Genomic DNA, 26,075 nt, shown 5'->3' with positions numbered 1-26,075 from the left:
TTCTGTCCTGATCGGAGATACCCCCGCTTCCCATGACGCAAGAGCGGTCAGGTCGTGCGCACCCCGGACACGAGCGTCGGGCGGCGAATCCTGCCAGCCTATGCACCGTGCTACGATCCAGTCAAGTCAACGTCCTTCTTTCGCCGAGCTACACCCACGCTCTGACGCCATAGACACGATCTCGAACGCGTACCGCATACGTAGAGCATCGCCAAACCAGCGACATGACCACGAAATCTGATGCGATGGAAAAGTCATGGCGATCGAAGCTCTGGTGCAGCATCATAAACGCACACGCACACACACACCTGGATATCGATAACCAGAGCGCAATCAGAAACTGGACGCTGGTCAATACCCAGGCAAGGCTCCTCGTGTGCAACCATACAAAAAACCACACCGAGCGTCCTTCAGCATCATGCAACAGCACCGCAGCGTCAACGAGCCTCCGAGCACGGTACGCTGCCTGCCTACCAACTGCCTATCACCTATCTACCAACTGTCTACCAACTGCCTATCACCTATCTACCAACTGTCTACCAACTGTCTACAACCTGCCTATCACCTATCTACTACCTGCCTACCACCTATCTACCACCTGCCTACCACCTATCTACCACCTATCTACCGCCGTGGCGTCGTATCTGGCGATCGCGCAGCGCCCCTCGCGCCGCCACCCGCTGTCGTAAAGAGGCACTGGTACTGCAGCTGCTACTGATACTTCTACAGCTGCTACAACTGCTACTGCCTTTTGGCAGGAACGCGAGCACCAGAGGGCGAACCGACGCCAGTACTGACGGTAAACGACTTGTCTACAGAGCGAGTCTTTATTTTTTAAGCTGATTTCTCTAACGAATCGGTGCGTGGGCAGCATGAGTTTGCTGAATCAAGTTCATTCTGGACGGGCGCTCAACCGTGGTGTAGCGTTTCAGCCAACCTTCCTGTACTGCGGAAGACGGGAGCCAGCGTTTCGTGCTTCATGTCGGCGAAGCGCATCAGTCAGCTGGAGTCGCTTCCAGGGACTAGGTTCGGTGAAGGCGCTTTCCCGTGTTCGTGTGTGTCCAGTGGAGCGAGCGACTCGTCGACCGTGGACTTGTGCGATACGGCCGCTGACAGAGGAGGCCACCGTGGACGCGCTGCCGGCCTGGGCGACACTGGAACAGGTCTCGTACTACTGGGGAACCCCAGACCGTTTGCTGAACCGTTTGGCGATCTCCGCTGGAGGTCTCCTGGTCACGTCGGTGCTGTCGAACGTTCTGTTTAACCATCTGCTCACTTCTTTGCTGAACGCGGTATTCTTTTTCTACTGGGTTTTGGAGCCTGCATTCCTGGCCTCTCGACGCAACCTTGCGCTGCGCCGCTTCCCCTACATTGGCCTATTCTGTGGCACTGTTCGGGAAGTGTACGTTACAGAGGCCGTCCTGCACCGTGAGCGCATACCGAGCTCCCGTCGGACCCGTTTTCGGGAGGTCGTCCAGAAGAGAATTAATGTGGTTGCAGCCGATCCCAGCGGTCGTCGTATCACGATTTCTGGACCGTTTCGAAGCCGCGAACACCGGGTTCTCTCGCCTGGTCTGGATGTTTGCATGCTCGTTGCGAGCGATGTGCCAGACTTTCGGCGAGTTGGCGGCGTCTCCGATGCTTGTATTCGCGTTCAGCGGCTGACGTCGTCGAGCGAGGCGCGCTCGTTCATACCACCGGACTTGGAGGTTGCCGACGTCAGCGACGAGCTTCGTGACCTCTACGATGAAACGGGTTCGGTAGACGATGGCGTCATCGAGGACGATGATTTCGTTTGGATTGGTGATTACCCGTTTGTGAACAAGGAATTTTTCCTGGAGCTCTTCGATGCAGCGCTGGAGCCGCAGGCTCAACAGCAGCAACAACAGCAACGAACGTCGGTTATGCGCAGGACGCCTATACCCGTGGATGAGGCAGCGGTCGAGGCATTTGCGCGTCGCCGGTTTCGCGATGATGCCGACGATGATGACTACGACAGGTTCGATACTGACGATGAAGACAGCGACGATTTCGACGGCGAGCGCTCGTATAGGCACGGGCAGCGTCGTCGTCCCGCAAAACGAAAGCCAAGCAAAGTCCGACGGTCAGGGCGCGCACCACGGGAGCGCTTCATTGGCGACGACGACGACAACGACGATGCCCAAGAGAAACCGTGGTTCAGTGACGATAACGATAACGACGCTGGCAGTGGTGGTGATTTGGGGACGTTTCCAGGCGATGACCTCGATCTAGAGGAGGACGACGAAGACGACCCCAGAGCCTGGCGATATGTACGCACGGTACCTGCGCGGCGGTCGCCAATGCCATCGAAACCCCAGCAGCCGAACGAGGCCCCAGATCGTGCAGACAAACAGAAGCAAGCCTCCGACGATATCCATCGCGACCGGAATGAACATCAGGCAAGTTCGACGAGCCGGAATCGAACGAGCGCCGGTTTCGAGTCCGTGCCTACCGAACAGACGCTACCGCGGGATCCCGAGAAATCCACCGTGGACTAGGGTCTGAATTCAGGCAATCCGATGAGAACCGGTTTTATTGGGATTGAGTACATGAAGCAAGACTTGTCGAGGCGCTGGCGGGTATCGGCGGATCTGCAATGTATCCATGGGCGTCATTCCTAGCAGCAGCAGCAGCAGCAGCAGCAGCAGGAGCAGCAGCAGCAGTAGAGAATGATGCCGGAACAGTGACCAAGGCGCGCCCTCATCAATACGAAAGCCATTTTGGCCCCAAACTGGACGTAAAGGTCGTTGAAAATTCTGTGCACTACTGTTGCAGGCTGCGATTTTCATGGACCATGAACACGCACACACACGCAATTCGCGTCCGTTTTCTAAAATGGTGCACAGGGACCGTGCAATGCCTCGCGACTTCAACGTGGATGCGCGCTGTATTCTACCGGAAACACGCCAACATTGTGAAGTCAGGTGTTGGACGATGCGCTCTGCCTATGAACCAAGCTGTTGCTGTCATCCTCGGTGGCGATTCGGCGCTCCTCACCGCCGATCCCGTAGTCACTCGGTAACGCAACTGCCGCAGTCGATTCTTGCTCGTTTTTTGGTCACTGACCAGTCACGCGACGTCTCCGATCGAAGCGGCATTGGCACAGCGGTAGCGACACATAATCGGGGCAGGCACACTGTAAACTCGACATGGAATTCTCAGAAAGTCGCGTGCGAGATGTATCCACGCCTCTACGATGCGGGCTGTGGATACACGCGGACTCGTTGCCAGCATCGCCCGCAGCGTGATGATCCGTAGCCAAAGGCGTCCGTCGTCGCCACCGTTATCACAACAATAGGATCAGCAACAACAGCAACACGAATAGCCGTAGAAGCTTGCGTGTCGAATGCATACAGCATAGCGCTTCTCGAGGTCACTCATCAACACGAGTAGCCGTAGAAGCTTGCGTGTCGAATGCATACAGCATAGCGCTTCTCGAGGTCACTCATCAACACGAGTAGCCGTAGTAGCTTGCGCGTCGAATGCATACAGCATAGCGCTTCTCGAGGTCACTCATCAACACGAGTAGCCGTAGAAGCTTGCGTGTCGAATGCATACAGCATAGCGCTTCTCGAGGTCACTCATTCCGTGCATGAGCAGGGATATTAGCAGATGCGCTCGCCGCAGAGCGCCAGCGCAGGCGCCAGCGGTGCACCTGACCCCTGATGCAGACATCCCCGGGATCGTCCGGGAACATCGGATCCATCTGCAGCGGTGACAGCCACGGTTCAGCGATGAGTGCTCCGTCTGCGTTCACAAGGCGAAAAAAAGCAAGATCGCGCTCCGCAAGGTGCGGGCGATGGTGAGTGAATGTCACCAGTGCGACGGCGGTGGGATCATTGGCCGGCAGCGCTAAGAGCATCTTCACGCTACGTAAGAGTGCATCGTGCGCCTGATGAAAGCTCAGCAGGTCCGCTAGCAATACGACTTGGAAACGCTGCAAGCCAGTACATCGTTGAAGAGAATCGGGCGAATCGCCCCAGCGATATGGTACGACCTTTGGGCTGGCTCTTTTGACTGTTTCAGAACTGCAGCTATTCGCCGTATGCTCTCGGATATTGCTTTCTAGGCTGTTGAGTATTTCCGGATCCGGGTAGTCGGTCGCGACAACCTGATCCGCACCCGCTAGAAACGCTACAATCGAGACCAGGCCAGCTCCTGCACCGAGTTCACATACGGTCTTACCCGCGATCAGCTCGGGCTGCCAACACAAGGTGTCGGCAAGAGCGCGAGCCCCGCTCCACACGTGTGACGTCCAAAGCGGGTGCTCTTGCGTAGTCTGCACCTGCACCGAACACTGCAGCGGGGCACCGGCCGGCGACTGGTACCGCTCAACGCGCGACCTCTGTCGCTCTCGATAAAAGTCTGGGGGTGTTCCGGGCAAACCGTCTAGTTCAAGCTGGTCTGCGGCTCGGGAGTTCATGTACACCGCGCACCGGCTTGCAGGCTCAGTTCCAGAGACGCTGCTGTTCGTAGTAGACTGCGTCTGTCGACCAGAGCCAGCGCTTCGCCCCCGAAAGAGACGCGTCGGGGCTTGTCTGTGGTCAGGCCTGGGCAAGCGCTGGCCTCGGAGACATAGCGTTCGATGTACAGTACCTTTGGTGCGCTGTTGCAGCGATGAGCATCGACATGCAACGTTTTTTAAAAGTTTCAGACTCAGAACACCCCTGATCACTGAGCCTTCTCTACCCTGTGAGACTGGCAGTGCAGCCAATCGTGCAGTGCTTCTGACAGCGCTCTTGAGCACCGTATATGGACCGCTGTTGGATGCGTTTCATACGACCTACGGTACACTCCAGTACCACAAAGTGAACTGGAACGTTCACGTCGGCTTTCAGACCGCCGTCGGCTTTACCTGGTGGACACCGATTCTCTTTGGCGTGGCTGGGTCGATGCTGGCGCGTCTGGGACTCCAGTCCCGCCAGACTCCGTTTCGCCCAGAACTCGTCGTGCGAACAGCAGCTGGCGTGGCGCTATTTACCTTTCAGTACTGGCTGAGCGCTTATTTAGACGGCAGCGGACACTTGGGTACGGCTATGATCGCCCTCGTACTATCGAGCTTGCTTCCAGTTCAGTGCTGGGTACTGGAGAGCTCCACTGCTGCGGAGTTTGGCGTCATGATAAGCACCGCGATGCTGGGTCCATTCGTCGAACTCTGGCTCATTGATGGGCTCCATCTGTACCACTACGCTCATCCTGAAGTTTGGTGTCATATTCCACTGTGGATTGGAGCGATCTACGCTTGCGGCAGTCTAGCGGTGCAGCAGCTCGCTCGCTGCATTTTCGCCATAGATTGGCATCTACGGAACAGGAAGGATGCATGAGATGAGCATATCATCTGCAGCAGTAGCAGCAGTAGTCGTAGACCCGCGGCACTGTTGCAACGGATGGACAGCGAGAGCTATCGCATACCATGCACGAGAGACGCAGACCGTCGCTGAAACACAGCAACCGCTACAGCAGAGACGAGGCACCGCTGCTTAGCATCGACAGCGAGGATTCTCCGGGACAAGGAACATTCACGATCCGAGCCCAGTTTGAAGCGTACTTCAACGAGCAGACGATTCCCTTCAAAGCGGTATCGCTCCAAGCAGACACATGGTCAGTGCTACAGCGCGAAAGGCGCTAGGTATCCGAGTCGCCTCAGCGGTTGCCCAGTGTCGTCATCGTTGTCGACTAGCCGCTTTACGAGCACCGTCGTCGAACGCAGTCCGCAGCGCGTCAAGGCGTCAGCGACGCTGCCGCTTCCAGTGACTTGACGCTTTGCTGCTGACGTTGGAGCCCTTGCTGCACCAGGTCCGGGAAGCGTGGCCGCGTCAACGACTTGGAGGCCTGTTTCCACGCCGGTGTTGCGTCGCTGTAAACGACCACTTCCTGTCGCTCTGCCTGTTGCCTCTGCCGTTGCCAGAGTGCGAGCACCTCTGTCCAGCGTTGGCGCATGAGCTGCTCAACGAGTGCGCTCTGAAAAACCGGCACGGTCTGACCAGTCCCAGCGCTGGAAGGAGAGGTTTCGCGCGCCCGACGCTGCTCGTTGTCGTTGTTGTGGTCGTTTCTCGTACTGCGTAGTGCTTCTGTTTGTGAGCCCTTCGCCGTCCAACCGCCCCTATTCGTCATGCTTTGCAGTGACCCGGTCACTTGGTTGAAGCAGGAAAACAATGAGAAAAAAGCCGGGGTCAATACGTCGTGTTGCACCTGACCCGCAGCGTGCGCGACGACTCGCTTGCAAAGCGACGAGTCGGTGTTGTCAACGCAGTGGAGCAGCCGGTGCGCCTTGGGAGGTTGGGTCACGGCAACGGCGACAGCGGTTTGGAGGTCTCGCTGGGGCGGGTAACCCCGGACGAGTTGTTGATGTGCAAGCAAACCCCGTGCTGGTACGCTTGTTGAAAAAACAACTAGGAAGTGGTGTTCTCGAAACGCTTAGGCGGCGTTGTCCTTGCGCCTTGCCAGGTGTGCCACACGGGCACCTTGCACACTTTCCGGCTTCGGTTTCGCGTCTCTGTTGGCGTGTCGAGGCTGACAGACTTTTTGTGTGTGCCCCAGCACCTGCACTGCAGTTTGGTAGCACTGGGTATCCAGATGAGCAGCTGGGGGCGGCCTCTCGTGCTTCCACCGTGGACAGCGACTGGTACAGAGCAGTGTCCACGTTCAGGTGCGCTCGTGTTGATTTGCTGGGGGTTCGCGCGGGCTGCTGTTCCTTGCCTAAGCACGGACGTTGCAGGTCAGTGAAAGACAGCAAGGATCCGGGTAGGAGGGAAACCTGATAGCCACTCGATTTGGTGGACAAGAGCGCTTCCACGGATAAACAGCAGTACGGGGTGCGCCTCGAATGGAAACCGCTGATCCACGAGGCGGGCCCTCAAGCACGCAACTTGTCCTTTAGCTAGCTGCCCGAATGCGTGCAAGTTGAATTGTACGCTTTGAATTGGTGCGAATTCGTCGCGGATCTTCTTACTGACCCACCGCCGTCTGCGGAAGCGCCGAAACGTCAGACACTCGTGCCTCTACGCAACGCCGCACTGCCCGGTCAACGCTCGCGTCACAGAACTTGAGCTGGTAGACAATGTGCGCCAGGGGAACGGTCACAGAGGCAGCACGATGCTGGTTCAAAGCGAGACGGAGTCTGCTTTTGGTGTGCGTCTCTGTCTGGGACACAGCACCAGAGGACACATCTGCCAGATTGGAACTCGACTGCTGGACAGGCTCGCAGTCGAGACAATGATACGCGGCTAGTGCCATCAGGATGCGCCGATGGAGACGTGATGACGCCTCAAGGGTCAACGTTCGCGAGTCTGGCCCCGGATCAGCTAGCCCATGGACCGAAGCTGCGTACCGTGTCGGCCGCAGGCCCGTTGCTGGACCCTGTGAGTTCGACAACCGTGGACAGCGACCCGGAGACAAGAGCCACTGAAGGTGGTTTTGGTTCAGGTGCGGTACAAGGCCATGCTCGTGTAAAATGGATTCATGGTGGGCTATGAGCAACCAGAGATCGTTGGAATAGCGGCGCAGAAGCTCTCGTGTGGCGTAACTGAGACGAAAGAATGCCAAGATCAATCTGGATACCTCATTTGCGTCCGCTATCTCGAGCTGCGACGTGGGTGGTGCGGGATCAACTTGGCAATCCTCGTCCAACGGGAATACATGCTCTGCTGCTTCAACCCGCGCATGTGGATGGTGCCCGGCTATGCCCGCAGCAAAGTTTTCTTCTTCAGATTCCACCTCGCAAACGATGTCATTCGAATTGTCGCGTTGATTCCCAAGATGCAACGCCTTCATCTGCGACTCGAGCGCATTCGATCTGGCGGTGCGATGCTGCCTGCTGCCCGGGATAGGGGGCTCGGGGGTGCGCGCTTCACCCGAGCGATGGCGTGCGGATACGCTCTTCCGAATCGAAGACAAGGCGTCCAGCAAGATTCTCTCCTCTTCTTCGGTGCATTCACGAAACGGTTCCCAAAAATGCCATGCGTCGCCCATTCCTCGAAGTACCCGTTCCATCTGGGGAGACTCGGCGTGTCGCTCGCGCATATCTGTCCAGAATTCGTGCAACCACGCCGCTTCCGTTGGAGGCCGCTCAACGCCAACTTCCCAGGTATCCAGCGGTGAATCCAAGGCCTCAGTGCCGAGGCCTCCGACACTCCCATAATGAACCGCACTCAAGCGCAAGTACAATTCGTTCATAAAACGGCGATACCGCCGAGAACTGCCACAAGCAGCAACCGTCTGCCGTCTGGAACCTGAAGCTGCTGGTGTCAACGGAGACGTCTCGAGATCCACATAACCAGCACGCTGTCTTTGCTTTCGTACGTTACGAGCCCGTGACGACGCAGAATCAGTTGGAACGCTGCACTCGGACGCTTCAAGCCGCCGACCCGACCTCACGCCCCGCACATGGACCCACTTGGACCCAGTCACATCAAAGCTCTTTGCACTATGGCTGCTCATAAGCTTCAGATTCGCGGTTAGGAGAGCATTTTCGGCGTATTTCAGAGCGTGTCGACGGATTCAACCGACAATTCAGTGCAGAGGCTGCCTCAGAGGCGCATCGCGAGCGTGATCGCATCCGCGCGCATCAGCGTATACCCATGAACGAGTGCGCGCGCAAACTGACAAAACGTTTTCACGAGTGTGCAGGGTAAATGAATATCGATTCGCAGGTGCATCCCGGCGTTTTTGGACTGGCCCCCTGCGACAGGTTTCGACTTCTCCGCGTAGAGTTCGACCTTGCGAGGTTCTCCCACGGAGTTGGCTCGCGTCATTTCCGCGGGTCTCGTTTTTAGTACCGCACATCTCCTGGTATTCATAGCAGCGTTAAAGTCTCGGATCACGAACTTTTTGCGTTTCTTGCCGCCGTTGGTTGTATACACTCATGCGAATAGCTCTCAAACTTGCGCCCTGTTTTCAATTTGGTCCCTCGTCAGCGCTCCGTATTTTTCTATGTCCTCAGAGCTGCGCTGGCACTTTTCCATCTCGACCCTCTGACGCGCACGCCTCAGCTCAGCCCTCAGATTTCTTAGTTCATCAAAAGAAACACACTTCTGTATGCCCCGGGATGAGGACTTTTCCGGAGGGGCAAGCACTTGCGCAACAAAGACGTAATGTAGCCCGGTGTGTCGCCGTGTCCTGAACACTCCAGCGAATCGCCCAGTGGAGTGATCTTTACGTTTTCCGATTCAAAACACTTCTTCGATGGGGTCAGTCCATAGAGATTACGGAGGATTCAAAAAGCAGCTCTATCCAGGTAGAATCGGCGAAAGCTCGAACGCAAGCCGGATGGTGAAATACAATGTCATCCTATAGAAGGACATCGCCAGACGTCTGGAAAAAGTCTTCAATGATTCGACGATGTGGTTGGTGCTGTTCGATGAGTCTTTCCTATCAGCGAAGCTGAGGCCGCCATATAAATCCACTGCAGCTGGAACAGATAATGTCTTCGTTCTCTCCGAGTTCCATGCTATATACTACAGGCTCGCTCTCCGTGAATTTCTACATACGCTCTGACAGTCTCATCCGAGGAAAGTCTCATCGACTAAAAAAACAAACCGAAATCCCTGTGCGTCATACAGGCCGCGACGTTCCAGCAACGTAGTCGTCGCTATTTCGGTGGAAAATGGCTGTGAATGAACCTGAACTTACATTGGGACTGTACCCAGTGTATTCTGGACCACACGAATAGGCTGTTGAGCAACAGAGACGCCCACGGTGACGACTGTCGTCGCTTCTGCTTTCCGCAAGAAGATAAACGTGTCGTTCTCTACAACTGGCCGCAGGCAGTCTTTGACAACACCGGTTTTCGGCGCGGAGCGCTTTGATGGCGGTCTTTCATTGTTCCTCAGTCACCTGAGTACAGCGATATAACTGACCCGAACGAGGAATGCAATCCTCGTTGCGATCTTCAGTAAAGAATATGTCCTATACGCGAGATGCCTACATTGTATGTGGTTCACTGCAACGTGATTTCGATCTCCGGCTATACACTGCGAAAAAGCATTCGATATCACGCAGCAGGGCTGAAACAGACCCGAGCTGAACGACTGTCGACAGATCGGCGCGCTCGCGTCACAGCGATCGCGCACAGCTCTGCGCTTTCGGTGCTCATGTCCTTTCCTTCCCATTATATACAATGATTGTAGACTTTGTTCGGCTGGACGGCGCGACGTCGCACGTCGCTGCGGCCCACACACCACCCCGCTCATTCGGGGACGCTGTAGACCCACGCGTAGCCTGTGGCGCTCGCTTCTGCCTTGGCGGCTTTCTTCGTTACTCACGAGGGCGGCACTCTGCGTGAGCGTTTATCGAATACGGTGACAAGTTCAGATAACCGCGTCCTAGCCTTACTCCGAGGCGTGCAATGCCTTCGAAACAGGAACGCAAAGGGGCCTACATCGTAAAAGCCGGGCAACTCTTCGATACCTACGACAAAATTCTAGTCGTTGAGATCGACAACGTTGGATCGAAGCAACTTCAAGACGCCCGTCGAGAGCTTCGAGCACTCGACTCCGTCATCTTATGCGGCAAGAACACTGTGATTCGGAAAACGCTGAAAGATCGGGTCAGTCGGAAGCCTGCACTCGAGAAAGTGCTCCATGCGTTACGAGGGAATGTCAGCTTTGTTTTCACTCGTGGTGACCTTCGTGAAGTTCGAGACTGCATCCTAAGAAACAAGGTGCCAGCGCCTGCGAAGGCGGGTCAGATTGCTCAGTGCGATGTGTTCGTGCCTGCCGGGCCGACAGGTATGCCCCCAGACATGACCTCATTCTTCCAGGCTCTTTCGATTCCAACGAAGATAGAGCGCGGCTCGATCTGCATTGTGTCGGACGTGCAAGTGATCAAGCAGAATGAGCGGGTTAGTGCGTCAGCAGTTGCTCTGTTACAAAGAATGGGCATCGAGCCGTTCACCTACGGCATGAAGATTCGACAAATTTATGAAGAAGGCGCGATGTATGAACCCTCGGTTCTCGACATAACTCCGGACGATCTGCGGAACAAAGTCCGAGAAGCTGTCGACACCATAGCGGCGATTTCACTCGCAACAGGCTACCTGACCGCGCCGGCTGTTCCCCACTTGCTGGTGCGCGCCGCCAAGGACCTCGTTGCGGCGAGTATCGCCGCCGACTACGACATGCCGCAGTCGCGATCGCTGCGAGAGCTCCTTTCAGATCCGAGCAAACTGGAGGAATTGGTCGCCGCCGCTAGTATTGGTGCAGCTGGGGCAGCTGGCACGGCATCTGCCGAGGACACTGCCGCCGCGTCCGGAGCGGCCGAAACGAAGGAGGCGGCAGAGGAGTCCGATGAGGATCTCGGCTTTGGTCTATTCGACTAAACTTGGTCGTCGTAAAAGTCACGCGCCAGCGTTGACAAGCAAAGCGCGCTCCGCTGCGAACGATGTTCTGTCATCAAATCCGAATCGAGAACGCGGGCGACAGCACGCTTCCAGAGAATGGATCCATTTCCCAGCGTCGTAGCTGCTACTGGCTTTCGTAACTCGGAAGCGGCAGCTTCGCATAATGGGACACCATTATCGTATACCAGCTGCGCAGTAAAATCGTTTCCACGCTAGGTATACGGCACCATAGCTTTACTGGATCGCTGATTGTACCGTACCAGTGCCTTGGTCTCCAGGCGGGGGAATCCAATGTCCGCGTTCCTGGCCGGTGATTTTTCTTTGTTGGACGTCTCAGGTTTTTCAGCATAACGCCCATACTGCGTACGAAACGATTCATTGGCAAGTTCGCTCGACATCCAGCGGCCGGGCGCTCCCGAGGCAGTGCACATTGACGGGACTTGATTAACGCCCATGCTGCGTACGAAACGATTCATTGGCAAGTTCGCTCGACATCCAGCGGTCGGACGCTCCCGAGGCAGTGCACATTGACGGGTCTTCATCGAGGTGTTCAAGGGTCGGTGCATGCGAACTTCTTGTGCGCGCTGTCGCTGTTAGACTCATGTCGTGGCGAACTGCACAGCCTCGATTGCCTCGCCAGCCGACGTTCGGGCAGCGTACCGGACACCATCTCGTGCATTCAGCTCTGTTTCATGCTCTACTTCTCTGAGTGTGTCCGCGTGTACCTGCGTTTGTGATGCGTGTACCTCGTCCTGAACGCATTCACGAAAATCCAACAGAATCGATTTCTGGACTTGATGGATGCTCTAACGAAGATGCAGGTATGCAGCCCGTGCGCAACACAATACGTCCAGCGTCAGCGGCGAACCCAAGACGATGCGGCATGTTTGCTAGTCCCTTTTCCAGTTCATGGGACAAGTTGGCGAACGTACGCTTGTTTCCTCCGTGCAATTGAAAACGTTGGCGACGCCAGCGCACTCCCATGTATTCCTTCCAAGAAAATAAAGATGCCGTCCGCGTGATCCATTTGGGATGCTCATGCACGCTCCGAATGCAGCTTCTTGGGCATCACCCTGGACTCGATTCGGCGTTCAGCGCATCGAGGTGGGCGTCCTGGTGTCCAGCATATCCAAGTCTCGATCATTGTCGACGAAAAAAAGCTGTGCAGCATCATCGTCTAGTTTCAGTCCAGGTCTTTGGCTCCGTTCTCCTGATTTGGCGGAATGGCGAAGGCCATAACGCATTTGAATCCGAGATCCACGCCCCGCTACAAGGTCTTCCAATTCTTTTATGTCGCATAGATGCAAATGAGTCTTGCCGCTTGACTCGGACCTAGGTTTCACAAAGTGCATCTCGATGGATATGCCAGCGGGCCGCATCGTACCCGTGGACTGCTTTCGATTTCCCGCGTGTAAACGTGAAACCCTGAACGGCAACAACCGATACTACTCCTCACGTTGGTTGACTGCATCGTACTCGCTCGCAGAGATCAACTGAAGCTCACTGAGGAAGCCGAGCAGCACTACCCCGTGGAGCACAGAAGTGTCTACGGCGATATCGTCGGACTTGATCTGACACATGAGAACTGGATCGAATGGATGCTCGAGGAGCGTGATGACGCGCGGATTCGAAGAGCGCGTCTGCTTTTGCTCTGGGGCGGCGGTTTCTGTTTCACAGAACGCATTGACGCAAGATTCCCGGAAGCGAAGCATCACGATCTCACCATCTTTTGAATGAGAGCTTCTCAGCTCCAAGGCCGAGCGATGCACGGTCAGCATCGACGATCCAAGGCGACTCCCGATCTCGTTGGGGTATCGCTTTCGAACTCGCCACCATGTTGTCGTCTTCGGCTACCATCAACTCGCCATTTCCTTGCATCACCAGGTTCAGGAACGCGTTCCATCAATCCCCACTTGTTCGGGGCAGTAAATAGAAAATACGGCGCCCATGAGGTGCACTTCGTGAAGCGCCCAAGATTGACCCGCATATTGTTTTGGTTTGTGAGCTGTGTCTAACGCTCGTTGGCGCCAGCGATCTAGACGTTTCTGTGGAAGAGGTGGTGCAGCCACGCATCGAAGTATGCTGGCACCCGTATGTGCAACACGCTGACCTTTTCATCAGGCTGAATGACGTCTTCTGTCCCGTGCATTGGCTGCATCGACGCACAAAGGTTTGATCGAAAAGTCCCATGGAAATGTAGACAGCTGGAAGTCTTGCGTCCGCTCCTCAAATGTAGAGTCGCTTATTGAGCTGCGTCGAGTCCCGTGAAACTCGATGCGGCTTTTTCGAGTAAGAAGCTACGTGATGCCAAATGGAGTCCTGCATCTCACCACTCGGAAGATTTTCCCCGCGGATATGTTTTCCAGGGGAAGCCTTCACAGCAATTCCACCAGGCACGTTACCGCCAGAAGCATCAATTGTGTGTTAGCGCTTTCACAGCGCGCTTTAGGTACAAGACGCAATGGATGACATCGAAAGCACGACACCAGCTACTACCCTGAGACGCAGTGTCATTCAGATCAGAAAAAAATCCAGGAAGTTGTCTTATCGGACTCTGGGAACACCATGCGCTCCATGCTAACGCAGCACACTTCGTCTTCATAGATCGAGGGATTACCGAGCTTCGCCTTCTGTATCGCGTCACAATCATTTGGAAGTTTCGTGCCGCCGCTGGTCTTCGCAAACACCAACGATAGAAGTGCCAGTATTTCGCTTCCTCGTAAGGCAACTCAGGAGCGCTTGAGAATCTGAAGACTGCGGCCTTGGATGGACGCCGCATATCGAGACGCACATAGGTGCTTCCCTCGGAGCAATGCTCTCTGTTATCGTCTGGAGAGCTCCGGCCAAAACGTGCCAGTGTGAGCTTCTACAGTGCTCTCGCAGACACCGTCTTCACAGTTCGACACCAAATGACCATCGGACCACGGAAAGCAGACCAAGCATCAGGAGCATGCCGAAAGCGAATTCACTGAATACGACGCCAGGCCGCTGCTCATTCATACGGAGCGCTTGGGGCAGCAGCTCGGTACAGGACAGCATGGTCATGATGCCAGCGACTCCTGCCAACAGTCCCGTCAAAGCCCTGCGGTTAAGCCGGAACCATATCAAGAAGAAGACGCCCAGTGGCTCTACGAGGCCTGCGATCAACGCCCAGGTTACGGCCTGGATGCGCGAGTTCGTGGCAGCGTACACAGGCGCCGCTATCGCACATCCCTCCGGTGCGTTATGCAGGGCAATACCGATAGCCAGAGGCAACCCCAACCGGAGTCCTCCGCTCAATGCTGAGGCCGCAACAGCCATGCCTTCCGGGAGATTGTGCAGCGCGAGGCTCAGCGTCGTCAGCAGCGCCGAGCGAAGTGCCACAGCTCTGGTGCCTTGGCGGTGGCGCTCGGCGTTGAAGCCTGCTTTCAAACTTGGCGCACAGGACGGTCCACGCCTCGCACTCGGCGTTTCAGCTGATGAATACGAGCGAATACCGATGCCGTCCGGGGCGGCCAAGCTCGCCTCTGTTTCCGTGAAAGGCTCTGGAACCAGCCGCTCCAGCAGCGCAAACACCAGTGCACCGAGCACAAAACATAGCACCGACGAAGGCAGTGGCAGTTGATTCCGGGCTCGATATACTTCCGGCAGCAGATCAAAGAAACTGAGGCCAACCATAAACCCCGCAGTGGTGCCCTGCCAACGCCCCAGCCTGTGCTCACCCGAAGCACTCTTCGCGCCCGGTAGCAGAACGACCGCAAGGCCTCCAAGCGCAGTCGATAGACCAGCTGCAGTCGAGAGTGCCACCGCAACGATTAAGTTCGAGTGCATGTTTTCAGACCCTGGTGTCTTGGTAGGCCTCGGAGATCATACACACACACAAGGAAGTAGCGCAAAGCACTCGCTCCCGTTCCCGAAGCTGCTACTAACCAGTCCAGTGGAGGAGCTACGAGGTTGTCAGTGTTGCAGCCGCAGCTGCGCGAAAGCTGCGCTTCCGGTGAAGCTCGGCGTTCGAGCGCATTTCGCACCTGTGCCAGTATCAACCGGGACTCGTTCGAGTACTCGGACTTGGGGCAGTAACGTCTGGGGCTCATGTTCCAGTTATGAATAGTGCTCTTTGTGGGTTTGTTTCTGCGAATGCTTCTTCTCCATCTCGCTCGTCTCTGGCTTTAATGACGCCGGTGTCTTCTTTTCCACCAGCTCTGTTGCCAGCTGTAAAAGCAGATTGGTGGAAGCGTTAAGGTTTCGATTTCTCTGCTTCCGGCTATTGTCCGAGAATTTCATGCATAGGCACAGGTTGCGATTGACGCATCGCTGGCTGTGTTCAACTTCGAGTTTGCACACAGCCTCGATGTGCCGTTTCGAAGCTGTGACACTTGCGTATGGTTAGGTGTTCTCAGAAGACTACAACACCTCGTTCTCCGTAGGCTGCACTGCAGATCTTGAACGCCTGATTCATCGCTCGGTACACATCCTTGACGGATACTGACAGTTTCCCTGGATACTCGCCTCCGTATGAGCGCCGGGTGCCGATCCTAACGATACGGGGGCTTCTCCCACGCGATTCCTGCTACGAGTACTCGGTAGAGTACATGCACAAGCGCACGTTGTTGCATACGAGACAGGATTTGTGGAACGCAATGTTATCCAGGATCGAACGAGTACAAAAGCAAGCTCCACGCTGCAGAGGTTCAGAAATTCCAATCCGTCTACACTGACTTCGCGCAACGCACCGGTGAACGCTCGAATGGGAGTGATCGTGGCTGCGACGCATGTCCGCGTCCACGACCTTGTTTCCTGCAAACAGAAGGGACAGGAGCCCCCGTAAACGCATATTCCCTTAGAGGTATCATGCTGATGTCAAGCACCGCTTCGTCGATCGACGCAAAGAGCGGAAGCTTTTGCGTTGGAACGGAATCAATGATATGACGTGAAAAGTTCAGTGAATTCTCGGCTTGCGCTTGTGAACAAATCGTCAAGGAGCAACGTCAAGTTTCTTTCCCCATCAATCCAGCGATATGCATTGCAGCGTCCACGAGCTGTGTTGACATCGAAAGATCGAAAACTTGAAGTAGGCGTGATTTGAGCTTGCCATAGGTATGAACAGGCGAATAGTGGACGCTTTCGACTTGCGAATCGGATTCGAGTACGTGTTTTTTTGAAATTCTGGTTCGGAAGCGCACCGAATCATCTTGATTCCAATGACGTGACGAGTTCCAGTGGCAGACAAAACGTTGAAAGCGTCACGCCCAACAGATGTCCAAGAATCCTGAATCCACACGAGGGTCCGTCAGCCGGTATTGCTGCACTTTGAATGTCAAAGATGTACATCATAAAATTCGGAAAGAAATCGAATCCCAAGAACAGAATCTGCAATTCAGTGCTCCGTGTTCATCGGACACGGGCTTGGAGCATCCTCGGGGCCGATAGCATTCCGTCACGGGCAATCGTATGCACTGTGACAAGTACGCAGACGCAAGGAAGCATGTCGCTGGAGAGAACCATGCAGACTGGACGCTCCACGAATCACATACTGGTGTCGTACGCACTTTTATGGTGCAGCATCAACGACTCGTACCTGATCCCCGCGCGTCCGGAGTGTCAGCAACCGTAATCGATAACCGAAACGCTGGTGTCGCTCGTCGGCAGACTAGCCAGGCGAATGGTGGATCCCGCAAGCGCTTCCCCATATATCTGTGTCACGGTGCGTAGAACTTGCCGGGCATGCGGAACATGAACCGCGTCACCCTTGCGATCAGTGCCCATTCCTGGGCCACAACAAGTGCTCCGCCCTGCAAGAGACGCTCGGTAGATGAGGCAAATCCCTGACGCCCAGCTGCAGCTGGCGTTCGCTTCGCTCGTATGCATACCGACTAGCGCTGGATATGCTCGCAACGCTTCCATCATCGCGGCTTTTGTGCGAGACATCTCGCAGCAATGGCGAGCGTGCCGCCCCTGCTGACTCAGCGTCTTCGTCACCTCATGTGGGCGACGGCATGGAGGATCACAGACGCTGAATGGACAGACCCGGAGACATTTCATCCATTTTGTACGCATTCATCGGATGACTACACGCTCCAGATAACGATTCTGGATAGCAAAGTCGACTTGAGGCTCCAGCGATATTGCCATGGTATCCAGGGCGCTGTCTCGAGCACACTCTGGCGATAGCGGGATGCGCGGTGCCCTGGCCTGTGCCTCGGAAGACTCGTATCCTGTACGACAAGTCCGTTTCTACGAGCGCTTGCCCTGATATGTTTCATGATCCTGCTGTCGATGCTTTGCCAAGTGCTCCGAAAGCGCTTCGTCATGAGCATAGACGCTGGCTGCATCGCTTCTTGCGTGAGATACACGCGGTGCTCCAGTTCACGTCGGGGTACTCGGCGCACTGGAGGCAGCGGGTGCGCCTCACGCCGGGCGTCTCGCAATCTCCCGCAAATTCTAGACGTTTTGTTCAAGGCGACTTGTCTGTCTGTCTGTCTGTCTGTCTGGTGTGTGTGTGTTCTCGCTAGCAAAGCTGGGATACGCCGTCGTCTTGGATAGAACGCTTAGCAACACTGCGAAGGGCGACGACGACGAGCTCGGTGTGGGAAAATCGGTTCTGCTCATCGCGTGGCAACAGAGCACGACGCCACAGTGTATATAGTGTGACAAAGCATCCTCGTCGTCGTCATCATCATCATCATCATCCACGTTTGCGAAGATTCCCAACTGCATGGAACTTATGAGCGTATTGCGCGCACCTTGGTGGAGGTTTTGGGCGATTTACCTGCTTGCTGGACTGGAAGCTTGGGCTATTTGGCGCAACTGGCCGTGGTTCTTGCCATTCACCGTTTACGTGCTGGTACCGTTGCTTGACTTGCCAGAGCGCAACTCATGGAAACCCTCAGCGGAAACTGCACTATTCCGCCTACCACTTACTCTGTGGCTCCCTGTGCAAACGCTCGTAATTCTACTGCTAAGCTGGCGGGTAGCGAGGATCAGCCCAGCCTGGGCACCGTTGCAGACGTTCCTTTGGGCGCTCTCACTGGGCATTGTCATGGCTCTCGGTATCAATGTCGCACACGAACTGAACCACAAGATGCACGTCATGTACCGTTTGTTAGCGCGATGTCTGCTGATTATGGCCGGGTATGGGCCGTACGCCGTAGAGCATAACCGTGGGCATCATAAGAATGTAGGACTTGCGCATGATCCAGCCACCGCACGACCTGGGGAGTCGTTCTACCGCTTCCTGCCTCGAGCAGTTCGGGGAGTTGTGATGTCTCCACGGACCTGGCCCGATGCGCGTGAGCGCATTTTGCTGGACACGCTGGCGTATGGTTTCATTCTTCAGCTATTCGCTTTTGCGTGTACACTACCGTGGCCAGCAACTGAAACCATGATCGAAACTAGCCGACGATCGAGGTACGTCCATGGTTTAATGGTTTATCTGATTGGTTCCGCATTCGGGGTTTTCCAGCTAGAGCTCGTGAACTATGTCGAGCATTATGGATTACAACGCATGTCGCCTGAGGAGCCGGTCACTGCCCAACACTCGTGGAATAATCACCACTGGCTCAGTGGCTGCCTCCTTTTCAAGCTTGAGTATCACAGTGATCACCATTTACATGCTGCACGCTGGTACTCCCGGCTGGAAAACCGACCAGAGGAATGGCCGCAGCACCCGGCGGGACTTCCGGCGATGATGCTTCTGGCGCTGGTGCCCCCGCTCTGGATGGCTGTCATGGATCCTCGCGCCAAGCGTATCAGAACAGCAACAGCTTCGATACCACGATCATGACGTCGATGCTAACGGATGAATGCTCGCGCTACTGGCGTGGCAAGTGCAGCGCCTCGGCATCTGCTTTATTCGAGCGGGAGACACGGGCGAATGTGGAGCTGGTCATCGCCACAAACGCATAGATGTGACTTGGCAAATACGGCTGTGGCACAAGTTGGGATTTGTCGATGCGCGGCTTCGGGTTTGCAGACACCGACTATGGAGGGCTTTGAGCGGGTCCCAGGTCACGACAGCAATCCCGATGCCCATGACAATGATTTTTCCGAGAACTCTCTTGGACAGAGAAGTTTGTAAATGTTCCATGATGTGCGCGCTCTGATCACGAGATTGAGGAGCTGAGCTTAAAACCTGCACCTTTCCGTCGCATGAACTCGTCACAGATTATTACGAGATATTGCCCTCAACGGTCTGCAAGTGTATTTCGAGCGTTTTCTTTGATGCACAACTTTTATAATCACGCATTCTTCAAGTTTCGGGTCTTTCCGTTGTAAAGCAACTCTTGAGCGCAGCGAGTAGCGCTTCTTAATAGACGAGGAGAAGAATATTCGATGCCGCCCCATGAAGAATGCCACACGAGTTCATGCATAACAGTGCAATGAACTTGCCACCTTAAGTCATCGATTCTATTCAGACACAAATCCTTGTCTATTGGCAGCCATCGACCGAATGGCACTCCACAACAGTATGCTGCCTCTCACGGGATACGCTCCCAGGGCCTCTTTCGTCTTTTGTGTCCATGGAAAGGGTCCTGGACTCGGAATGCAAACATCATAACGATTGCCTCGGGCGGCATGCACACGTCAGCTTTGTCTGAAAAAGACGAAAACTGATCGAAATTTCCCTATGTCTTCTCTAATCTGAAATTCCCTACTGGTGGTTGTTTCATCGAGGACATTATCGGGTTCCGTGAAACCTTCATCGAATGAAGCATCCTCGGCTTGCACATGCAGCTGGCACCGTACATGCCGAACGGATCGTCCAGAAGAAGCCCGTGATCGAAGGGTACGGCACCAGGCGCGGAAACAGAGCAAGGCATCGAGGAGAGCCCTCTGTATCTGTCAGGAGCTGGTACCAAGCAATGAAGCAAGCGTGCACGCGCCAAGGGTGACTATCGGAACAGGCTGAGGTGTGGAAGACATACAGGAACACCCGACCCCAGTCAAAGGTTACAACTTTGCAAGGCACAACGATGCTGCATCCATAGAAGATGAAAATGGGAAGCAATGCGTAGATTGCGGCTTGCGTCTTTTGCGTAGAAGACGTCCACAACAGCCGGAAAAAGCGAACTCGGAACGCTGAAGTTGTCATCAACATTCATGGTCTGCTCAGAACGGAGGTGAAGTTATCGACGAGAACGGGTTCATGAACACCAGTGATAAGGCCCAGTAACAGGTAGCAGTCGCAGATAAAGCCCGCAAATGCCTATGGTCACCTCAGTTGGAAGAGACCTGCATTGTATGTCTGTACGCCCGAGTTCACGAACTGCGCCCGTTCGATTTGCGTCCAACAAGAGTGTAGCGCCCATATTTCAGGGCATGAAGCCAAGAAAACGGACACCCCTACATTTCCAAGCCTTGACGTTTCTGGACAAAAGCCTGAACAGGACATCTGCCGATTTCCCATTTGCTCATATAGTCGGGTACCATTCCTCAAGGAGGCGAAAGCACATACACGTGGAAGGCTCGTATGTCGAGCGTCTGTGAACGCCGCTGCACACGTGACTTGAACGCCTCTTGCCCGGCCGATGCCGGATCGACAAGCGCAACGCCAGCAGCGAACACTGGTATCATCGCTTCCGTAAGGAACCGTCACAACAAACGCTTTTCAGAGAGAGGCTTATCGTCTGTGCCGGTGGAAGCGGGCTCCGCCAAAGGCACGAGTCCGAAGTGAGACGTCAACTCTGAGAGAATCAAAGGGCACGATCCCGTGGCTTCAGAAACTTGCGACGTGAAGTGGTACACAACTCGGGCGGCGTGCTTCGAGCGACGCCGCTGTCGTGCTGCTTATGTACGCAAACTGTGCCGTTTCTGAGTCTCGAAGACTCCAAACCTTATCCCGCGCTGTTATCCATGAGCGTGGAACGTGTCGCCTGTTCACCGCGGGGCAAGTCGTGCGCCTGCCGCAAGCTGTCGCAAAGAGGAAGCGACGCTGCAGCGTAAGCGCTTCGCTTTCGGTCATCGTGCCGACGTACAACAGGCGTCCCGTGCTTGAAGTCTGCCTGGACTGTCTCGAAAAACAGGAAGACCCAGGTTCTCCGTACGAAATACTGGTGATTGACGACGCTAGTGCGGACGGCACGGCGGACTGGCTACGAACTGCCCAGCAGGTCGAGCAGCGCTATCCGCACGTACGGCTGCTGCAACTGGAACGTAACTCGGGACCTGCACGTGCTAGAAACCACGGTGTGAGCGTCGCAAATGGTGAGGTGCTCGTCTTTGTCGACAGCGACGTCATGGTGGCAACGGGTTTCCTGCGGGCCCACTGGGGCGCCCACGCCGCTGCACCCCAGGTACCCAGCATCGCCGTTGGACCCGTTCTCCACGTCCATACGCTCGATGCTCATGAGAGGAGACTGCGATTCCATCCGCTTTTTGACGCTTCTCGGGCATTTTTTTGTACCTCCAATGCGAGTGTCTCGAGAGCGCTCTTCCGCGAATGCGGGGGCTTCGACGAGGACTTTTGCCTGTACGGTTGGGAAGATCTGGAGTGCGGCGAGCGGTTGCGCCATGCGACACAGGGCAGGCTTCGCCACGTTCGACTTCCCTGGGCTGCTGATGGTGCATTGGCTTTCCATTACAAGCCGCCGTTCGAGCTGAACCATATGCCGCGCTTGGTCCAAATAGAAGAGGAGCGCGGTATCATGGGTTATATGTTTTACCAGAAAATGCCGACAGTGTCTGTTCGAATGATGGTGCAGTACACCTGGTTCCATCGGGTGCTGTGGTTTATCCTCACATGGGGCGGCTTCTGGAACACCCGAACAATCCGTCCAGTGCTGGCAATGCTTCTGGCGCTCCGCCAGCCCGATCTGGCTCTCTTTCTGTTCACAATTGTGCTCAATCGCATAACCTGTGAGGCTGTCTTTCGTACTGCAGCCAAGTACCGTGGAAGGCATTTCTCTGATTGGAGAAGAGAGGTCCAAACCAGTGTAGCCATGCATCTGACATGTGACCGCGCCGCAGGTTAACCCTTTTTTCGACAGCATAAAGGCACGCCCTGTGTTTCAGATGACTGGATGTATCGTGGTCGTCATAGGTCTGGCGTCCTTCCAATGAAACCGTTCGCGATCTTTTGGAGAGATCGTTTCTCGAGAGTCGCGGGCTACCCCGTGTACCGTACACGCGTAGTATCCATGTATGAAGGATACGAATGATCGACAGGCATACCAGGTGTGCATGACGGATACGAATGCGATGCACGCGGGCCTCTTGGAGCAGCAATCCCCAAAGATATCAGCACAAAGCCAAGTTTTAGATCCGTTCACGAACGGTTGCTGTCTGCCCAGGAGCACTGCCGACTCGCATGCGCTTGTTGTTCTGCAGGCGGCAGCGCGATGCACGGGCACAAGATTTCCAGGAACGGTACAAGGACCCATCACAGACAATAAATCCCGGGGAATGGAGCACAGCAATTGATCGTTCAACGCAGCATTACCCTTGCGTGGTGCTTCATTCGACGCATACCTGTGCGTCATTGCTGGACATCGCGAGTCCCGCGACATGCACGCATGTGTCGAATGTATGAAGCTTTTCACGAGAACACGGCAACGCTGCATATATGAACGACACGTCGCCAAGGACACCATCCAGAGCGTCATCATGAAAAGATACAGAGCCACGGCAATTCGGTTCAAGAGCTGGTGGCGGTTTGCGTAGCGCGCCCCGCGAAAGCAAGTATTCACCGCCTGCAAGTCGCTAGGTTTGCCAGATACATCCACTTGGAGTATCGGCACGAGACCAGAGAAGCAATCCCCGTTTTCTTGTAGCAGTTGTGAACGTGGCGTTCCAAGCGAATCGCGCAAATCGAAGCACTCTCGTTCGCAAACCGTGCGTCATACTCGCGCTCATGTGCTGTGCCGCGAACGTGCCAAGCACAGACTCGTTGCCATTGTCTGCAAGCGTGCGAACGCCGTTCATAGACCTCAGTCGCAAAGCTTGCTCGTCATCCAGATAAACTACTGACATGAATGCAAATCAGGTCGGAGTCGCGAACTGCTGACGTTGCTCGACGAGCCGCGTCATCATGTATTCACCAGCTCGGTAGCTGCTGCGCACCAGGGGCCCTGAGGCCACGTAGAGAAAACCCATCTCCTCCCCGAGTTTTCTGTACGTGGCAAACTGGTCCGGATGAATCCATTCGACAACGGACAGGTGATGCGGAGTCGGACGAAGGTACTGCCCAAACGTCACAACATCAACTTGGTGATCACGCAAGTCCCGCATAGCTTGCAGGACTTCCTGTGGCGTTTCACCGAGACCTAGCATCAAAGATGACTTGGTCACCAGTTGCGGATTGAACTCCTTCGCTAGCCGCAGCACGAAGAGGGATTGTGCATAGTTTGCTCGCGGATCCCGAACGTATTGCTGCAAGCGCTCCACAGTCTCAAGATTATGTGCATACACATCGAGTCCAGAGGTTGCCAGACAGCGAACGGCATCAGTGTTGCCGGCAAAGTCGGAAACGAGACACTCCACGAAGAGTGGCCGCTTCGTCGGAGGCATCTGCTGTGCATCCTGATCAGAAGAAACCCTAGTAGACTGTGGACGCAACTGCTTCAAATACTGGACCGTGCGCGCAAAGTGCGCTGCGCCCCCATCCGGTAAATCATCACGATCGACGCTTGTGAGAACAACGTAGTCAATATCCCAACTCGCAACCTCTGCAGCCACATTCATGGGCTCCTCAGGATCTGGTGGTCCTGGTCGAGCTGCAGTTTTCACAGCACAGAATCGGCACCCTCGAGTACAAGTATCTCCGAGCAGCATGATGGTAGCGGTGGCGTGCTCCCCGTTCCAACATTCCCCGATATTGGGGCATTGGGCCTCCTCGCAAACTGTGGACAGTTTTCTCGCTCGGAGACTCTCCCGCAGACGAAGAAAGCGTGAGTCCGGACGGAGTGCTCCAACAGCAGGCACTCGAAACCAGTTTGGGCGATTCGCTGGTTGTGGCGCTCCCACCCGAGGGTACGCGGTACCACCACTGTCCGCGTGTGCAGGAGAGCGCTCGCTTGGCGAGGCACGCGCTACTGGCACAGTACGCCGCTTCAAGCCCCGATTCGGTGCAGTCCGGCTTGGCTGTGGCAGGGCATTACGAAATCGAGAAGACACGAACCAGGTGGATCTCGAAGCTGTCGCTGTGCGATATCGCCAGGTTTGGGCGAGAAAGCCGAGGCACGCCTCTCGAGGCTCTGCGTTCAGCGTTTCGCTCAGCGCTACCTGGGCAGACTGACGGTCGGGGCCGACTCGAACCACGTTCGATGGTGCTTCCATCAGCGGACGTGCCGCTTCGACGCAACCAGACCTAAGCGGTAGCGGCTCGTCGGGCGAGGTGTCCACCACGACACCCCCAAGTCTTTGACCTCGCTGGTACGAGCGGCTCGAGCCGGTTCAACTGTTCGCCCCCTAGAGCCCAGACGCCACTAACAGTTCGGCTCCTGGTCGTAAAAGATTGCTTGACTTTGCTGAGCCCCGAACAGCACTGTATCTCCCAATAGCGCAGTAGACAGCTCGCATAGAACGGGTGTGTGCCGCTGGAGCGCAAGTGCGTCCAAGGTTTCATTTGGTGTCCGGTTCGCCATCGTCGCACCTGCGCTGCAGTACTCTGGCGCTTGCAGTGCATTTGAAAACGGTACATTGAATATTGGAGTTGCCCTAGATCAGTGCACTCTTGGGCACAGAGCAGGGACACGCTTCGACTGCGGCTCGTGTTCCATGTGGATGCAGTGCATTTGAAAACGGTACATTGAATATTGGAGTTGCCCTAGATCAGTGCACTCTTGGGCACAGAGCAGGGACACGCTTCGACTGCGGCTCGTGTTCCATGTGGATGCAGTGCACCATCGTTTCCGATGTATTCTCGAGCGGCGGAGCTCGTCGTGTTGGGATCGTTCCCAACGGCTCGGGGCTCCATGTAGTCGTTGGAAAGCGTGACGTTCGTGCACGCGTCCGCACCAAAGCTGAAAATAGGTATGACCTACACGAAAATTGACGCTCTCTCATGTAATCCAAAGTCGGAGCTGAATTCAAAGACCAGAACCGAATGCTTCTGAACCAGCAGCTACAGGGCATTGGAGGAAACGCACATTCGAGCGACGCACAAAGAACCCGGTCACAACCCCGTTCGCCGCGATCCACGTATGATCCGTACCCCAGTTCGAACGGACGCCCTCTGTGGTACGGCAACGCCGTTCTGTCTCCGTGATGCAACTGTACCGAAGGTAAAGACGCTATTGCGGATGACTAGGGCAGGCATTAGGTGTGTGATAGAACGCATGAAACGACCAGAAAATCCGAGAAGAAGTTTAGGTAATGTGACTTGGGAGTAGGGTGTTTGATGGATACTTCAACGCGCGCAGAAAACCAAATAAAAAAAGAAAGAAAAGAAAAAGCGCACAGTCGGAGAACGCTGGCCTAAGTAAACGTCTTGTCAATGAAAAAAGAATCCCGCTCGGTGAGCGCATCAGGGAGATCGGGCAGTCAACTGACAAGACGCGCATGTCGCCGTTGAAGAGAAAAGCGATTCTGATCAGAAGCGTGTACTACCGGAACAAGTTGGATTTCCGTTGGAGTTTCACAAAAAAGCAGTTTTTCATTTCATTTGTGCCTCAAACCTCAAACAAGTCTAGTAAAGTGTTTTTTCGCAGTATATGACAGAAGCGTTCAAAGAGCGTTCTTTTTCAAAAAAACTAAAAAATGAAGGCTATGAAAAAGCAAGTCGACGATCCTGGAGGCTCAG

General features: G+C 55.2%; 9 protein-coding genes and 2 non-coding genes across 11 annotated transcripts, besides 3 other annotated features; 6 read left to right on the top strand and 5 right to left on the bottom strand.

Moving 5' to 3' along the window:
• Window positions 1-872: 872 nt before the first annotated feature.
• Window positions 873-2,519, top strand: CYME_CMQ452C (hypothetical protein, conserved; the record flags this gene model as incomplete). Its single annotated transcript, XM_005538258.1, has 1 exon — window positions 873-2,519. One exon carries the CDS (start codon window positions 873-875, stop codon window positions 2,517-2,519), a length of 1,647 nt encoding a protein of 548 aa, XP_005538315.1.
• A 1,079-nt stretch (window positions 2,520-3,598) lies between these two features.
• CYME_CMQ451C (hypothetical protein, conserved) lies at window positions 3,599-4,444 on the bottom strand (the record flags this gene model as incomplete). The annotated part of the gene is made up of 1 exon (XM_005538257.1): window positions 3,599-4,444. One exon carries the CDS (start codon window positions 4,442-4,444, stop codon window positions 3,599-3,601), a length of 846 nt encoding a protein of 281 aa, XP_005538314.1.
• CYME_CMQ450C (hypothetical protein) lies at window positions 4,443-5,345 on the top strand (the record flags this gene model as incomplete). Its single annotated transcript, XM_005538256.1, has 1 exon — window positions 4,443-5,345. One exon carries the CDS (start codon window positions 4,443-4,445, stop codon window positions 5,343-5,345), a length of 903 nt encoding a protein of 300 aa, XP_005538313.1.
• On the bottom strand, window positions 4,619-6,634 carry CYME_CMQ449T. Its single transcript, XR_002461588.1, has one exon. It is a non-coding gene; the product is annotated as a hypothetical transcript (transcript).
• On the top strand, window positions 6,070-8,183 carry CYME_CMQ448T. The gene has a single exon (XR_002461587.1). It is a non-coding gene; the product is annotated as a hypothetical transcript (transcript).
• CYME_CMQ447C (hypothetical protein) lies at window positions 6,970-8,460 on the bottom strand (the record flags this gene model as incomplete). The annotated part of the gene is made up of 1 exon (XM_005538255.1): window positions 6,970-8,460. One exon carries the CDS (start codon window positions 8,458-8,460, stop codon window positions 6,970-6,972), a length of 1,491 nt encoding a protein of 496 aa, XP_005538312.1.
• Window positions 8,461-9,457: 997 nt separating this feature from the next.
• Window positions 9,458-10,032: a sequence feature (possible transcribed region).
• A 334-nt stretch (window positions 10,033-10,366) lies between these two features.
• On the top strand, window positions 10,367-11,338 carry CYME_CMQ445C (60S acidic ribosomal protein P0; the record flags this gene model as incomplete). Its single annotated transcript, XM_005538254.1, has 1 exon — window positions 10,367-11,338. One exon carries the CDS (start codon window positions 10,367-10,369, stop codon window positions 11,336-11,338), a length of 972 nt encoding a protein of 323 aa, XP_005538311.1.
• Window positions 11,339-14,251: 2,913 nt separating this feature from the next.
• Window positions 14,252-15,169, bottom strand: CYME_CMQ444C (similar to zinc transporter ZupT; the record flags this gene model as incomplete). Its single annotated transcript, XM_005538253.1, has 1 exon — window positions 14,252-15,169. One exon carries the CDS (start codon window positions 15,167-15,169, stop codon window positions 14,252-14,254), a length of 918 nt encoding a protein of 305 aa, XP_005538310.1.
• Window positions 15,170-18,053: 2,884 nt separating this feature from the next.
• On the top strand, window positions 18,054-19,121 carry CYME_CMQ443C (similar to alkane 1-monooxygenase; the record flags this gene model as incomplete). Its single annotated transcript, XM_005538252.1, has 1 exon — window positions 18,054-19,121. The coding sequence occupies one exon, from the start codon at window positions 18,054-18,056 to the stop codon at window positions 19,119-19,121; it is 1,068 nt and encodes a 355-aa protein (XP_005538309.1).
• A 2,005-nt stretch (window positions 19,122-21,126) lies between these two features.
• On the top strand, window positions 21,127-22,308 carry CYME_CMQ442C (similar to glycosyl transferase; the record flags this gene model as incomplete). Its single annotated transcript, XM_005538251.1, has 1 exon — window positions 21,127-22,308. The coding sequence occupies one exon, from the start codon at window positions 21,127-21,129 to the stop codon at window positions 22,306-22,308; it is 1,182 nt and encodes a 393-aa protein (XP_005538308.1).
• Window positions 22,309-23,314: 1,006 nt separating this feature from the next.
• Window positions 23,315-24,610, bottom strand: CYME_CMQ441C (probable lipoic acid synthase, mitochondrial precursor; the record flags this gene model as incomplete). The annotated part of the gene is made up of 1 exon (XM_005538250.1): window positions 23,315-24,610. The coding sequence occupies one exon, from the start codon at window positions 24,608-24,610 to the stop codon at window positions 23,315-23,317; it is 1,296 nt and encodes a 431-aa protein (XP_005538307.1).
• Window positions 24,170-25,977: a sequence feature (possible transcribed region).
• Window positions 25,494-26,075: part of a sequence feature (repetitive element) that runs on past the window's edge.

This window comes from Cyanidioschyzon merolae, chromosome 17, assembly GCF_000091205.1.
Source record: "Cyanidioschyzon merolae strain 10D DNA, chromosome 17, complete genome".
Lineage (NCBI taxonomy): Eukaryota > Rhodophyta > Bangiophyceae > Cyanidiales > Cyanidiaceae > Cyanidioschyzon > Cyanidioschyzon merolae.
The sequence above is the reverse complement of the archived record's forward strand: the minus strand, read 5'-3'. Positions and strand labels throughout refer to the sequence as shown.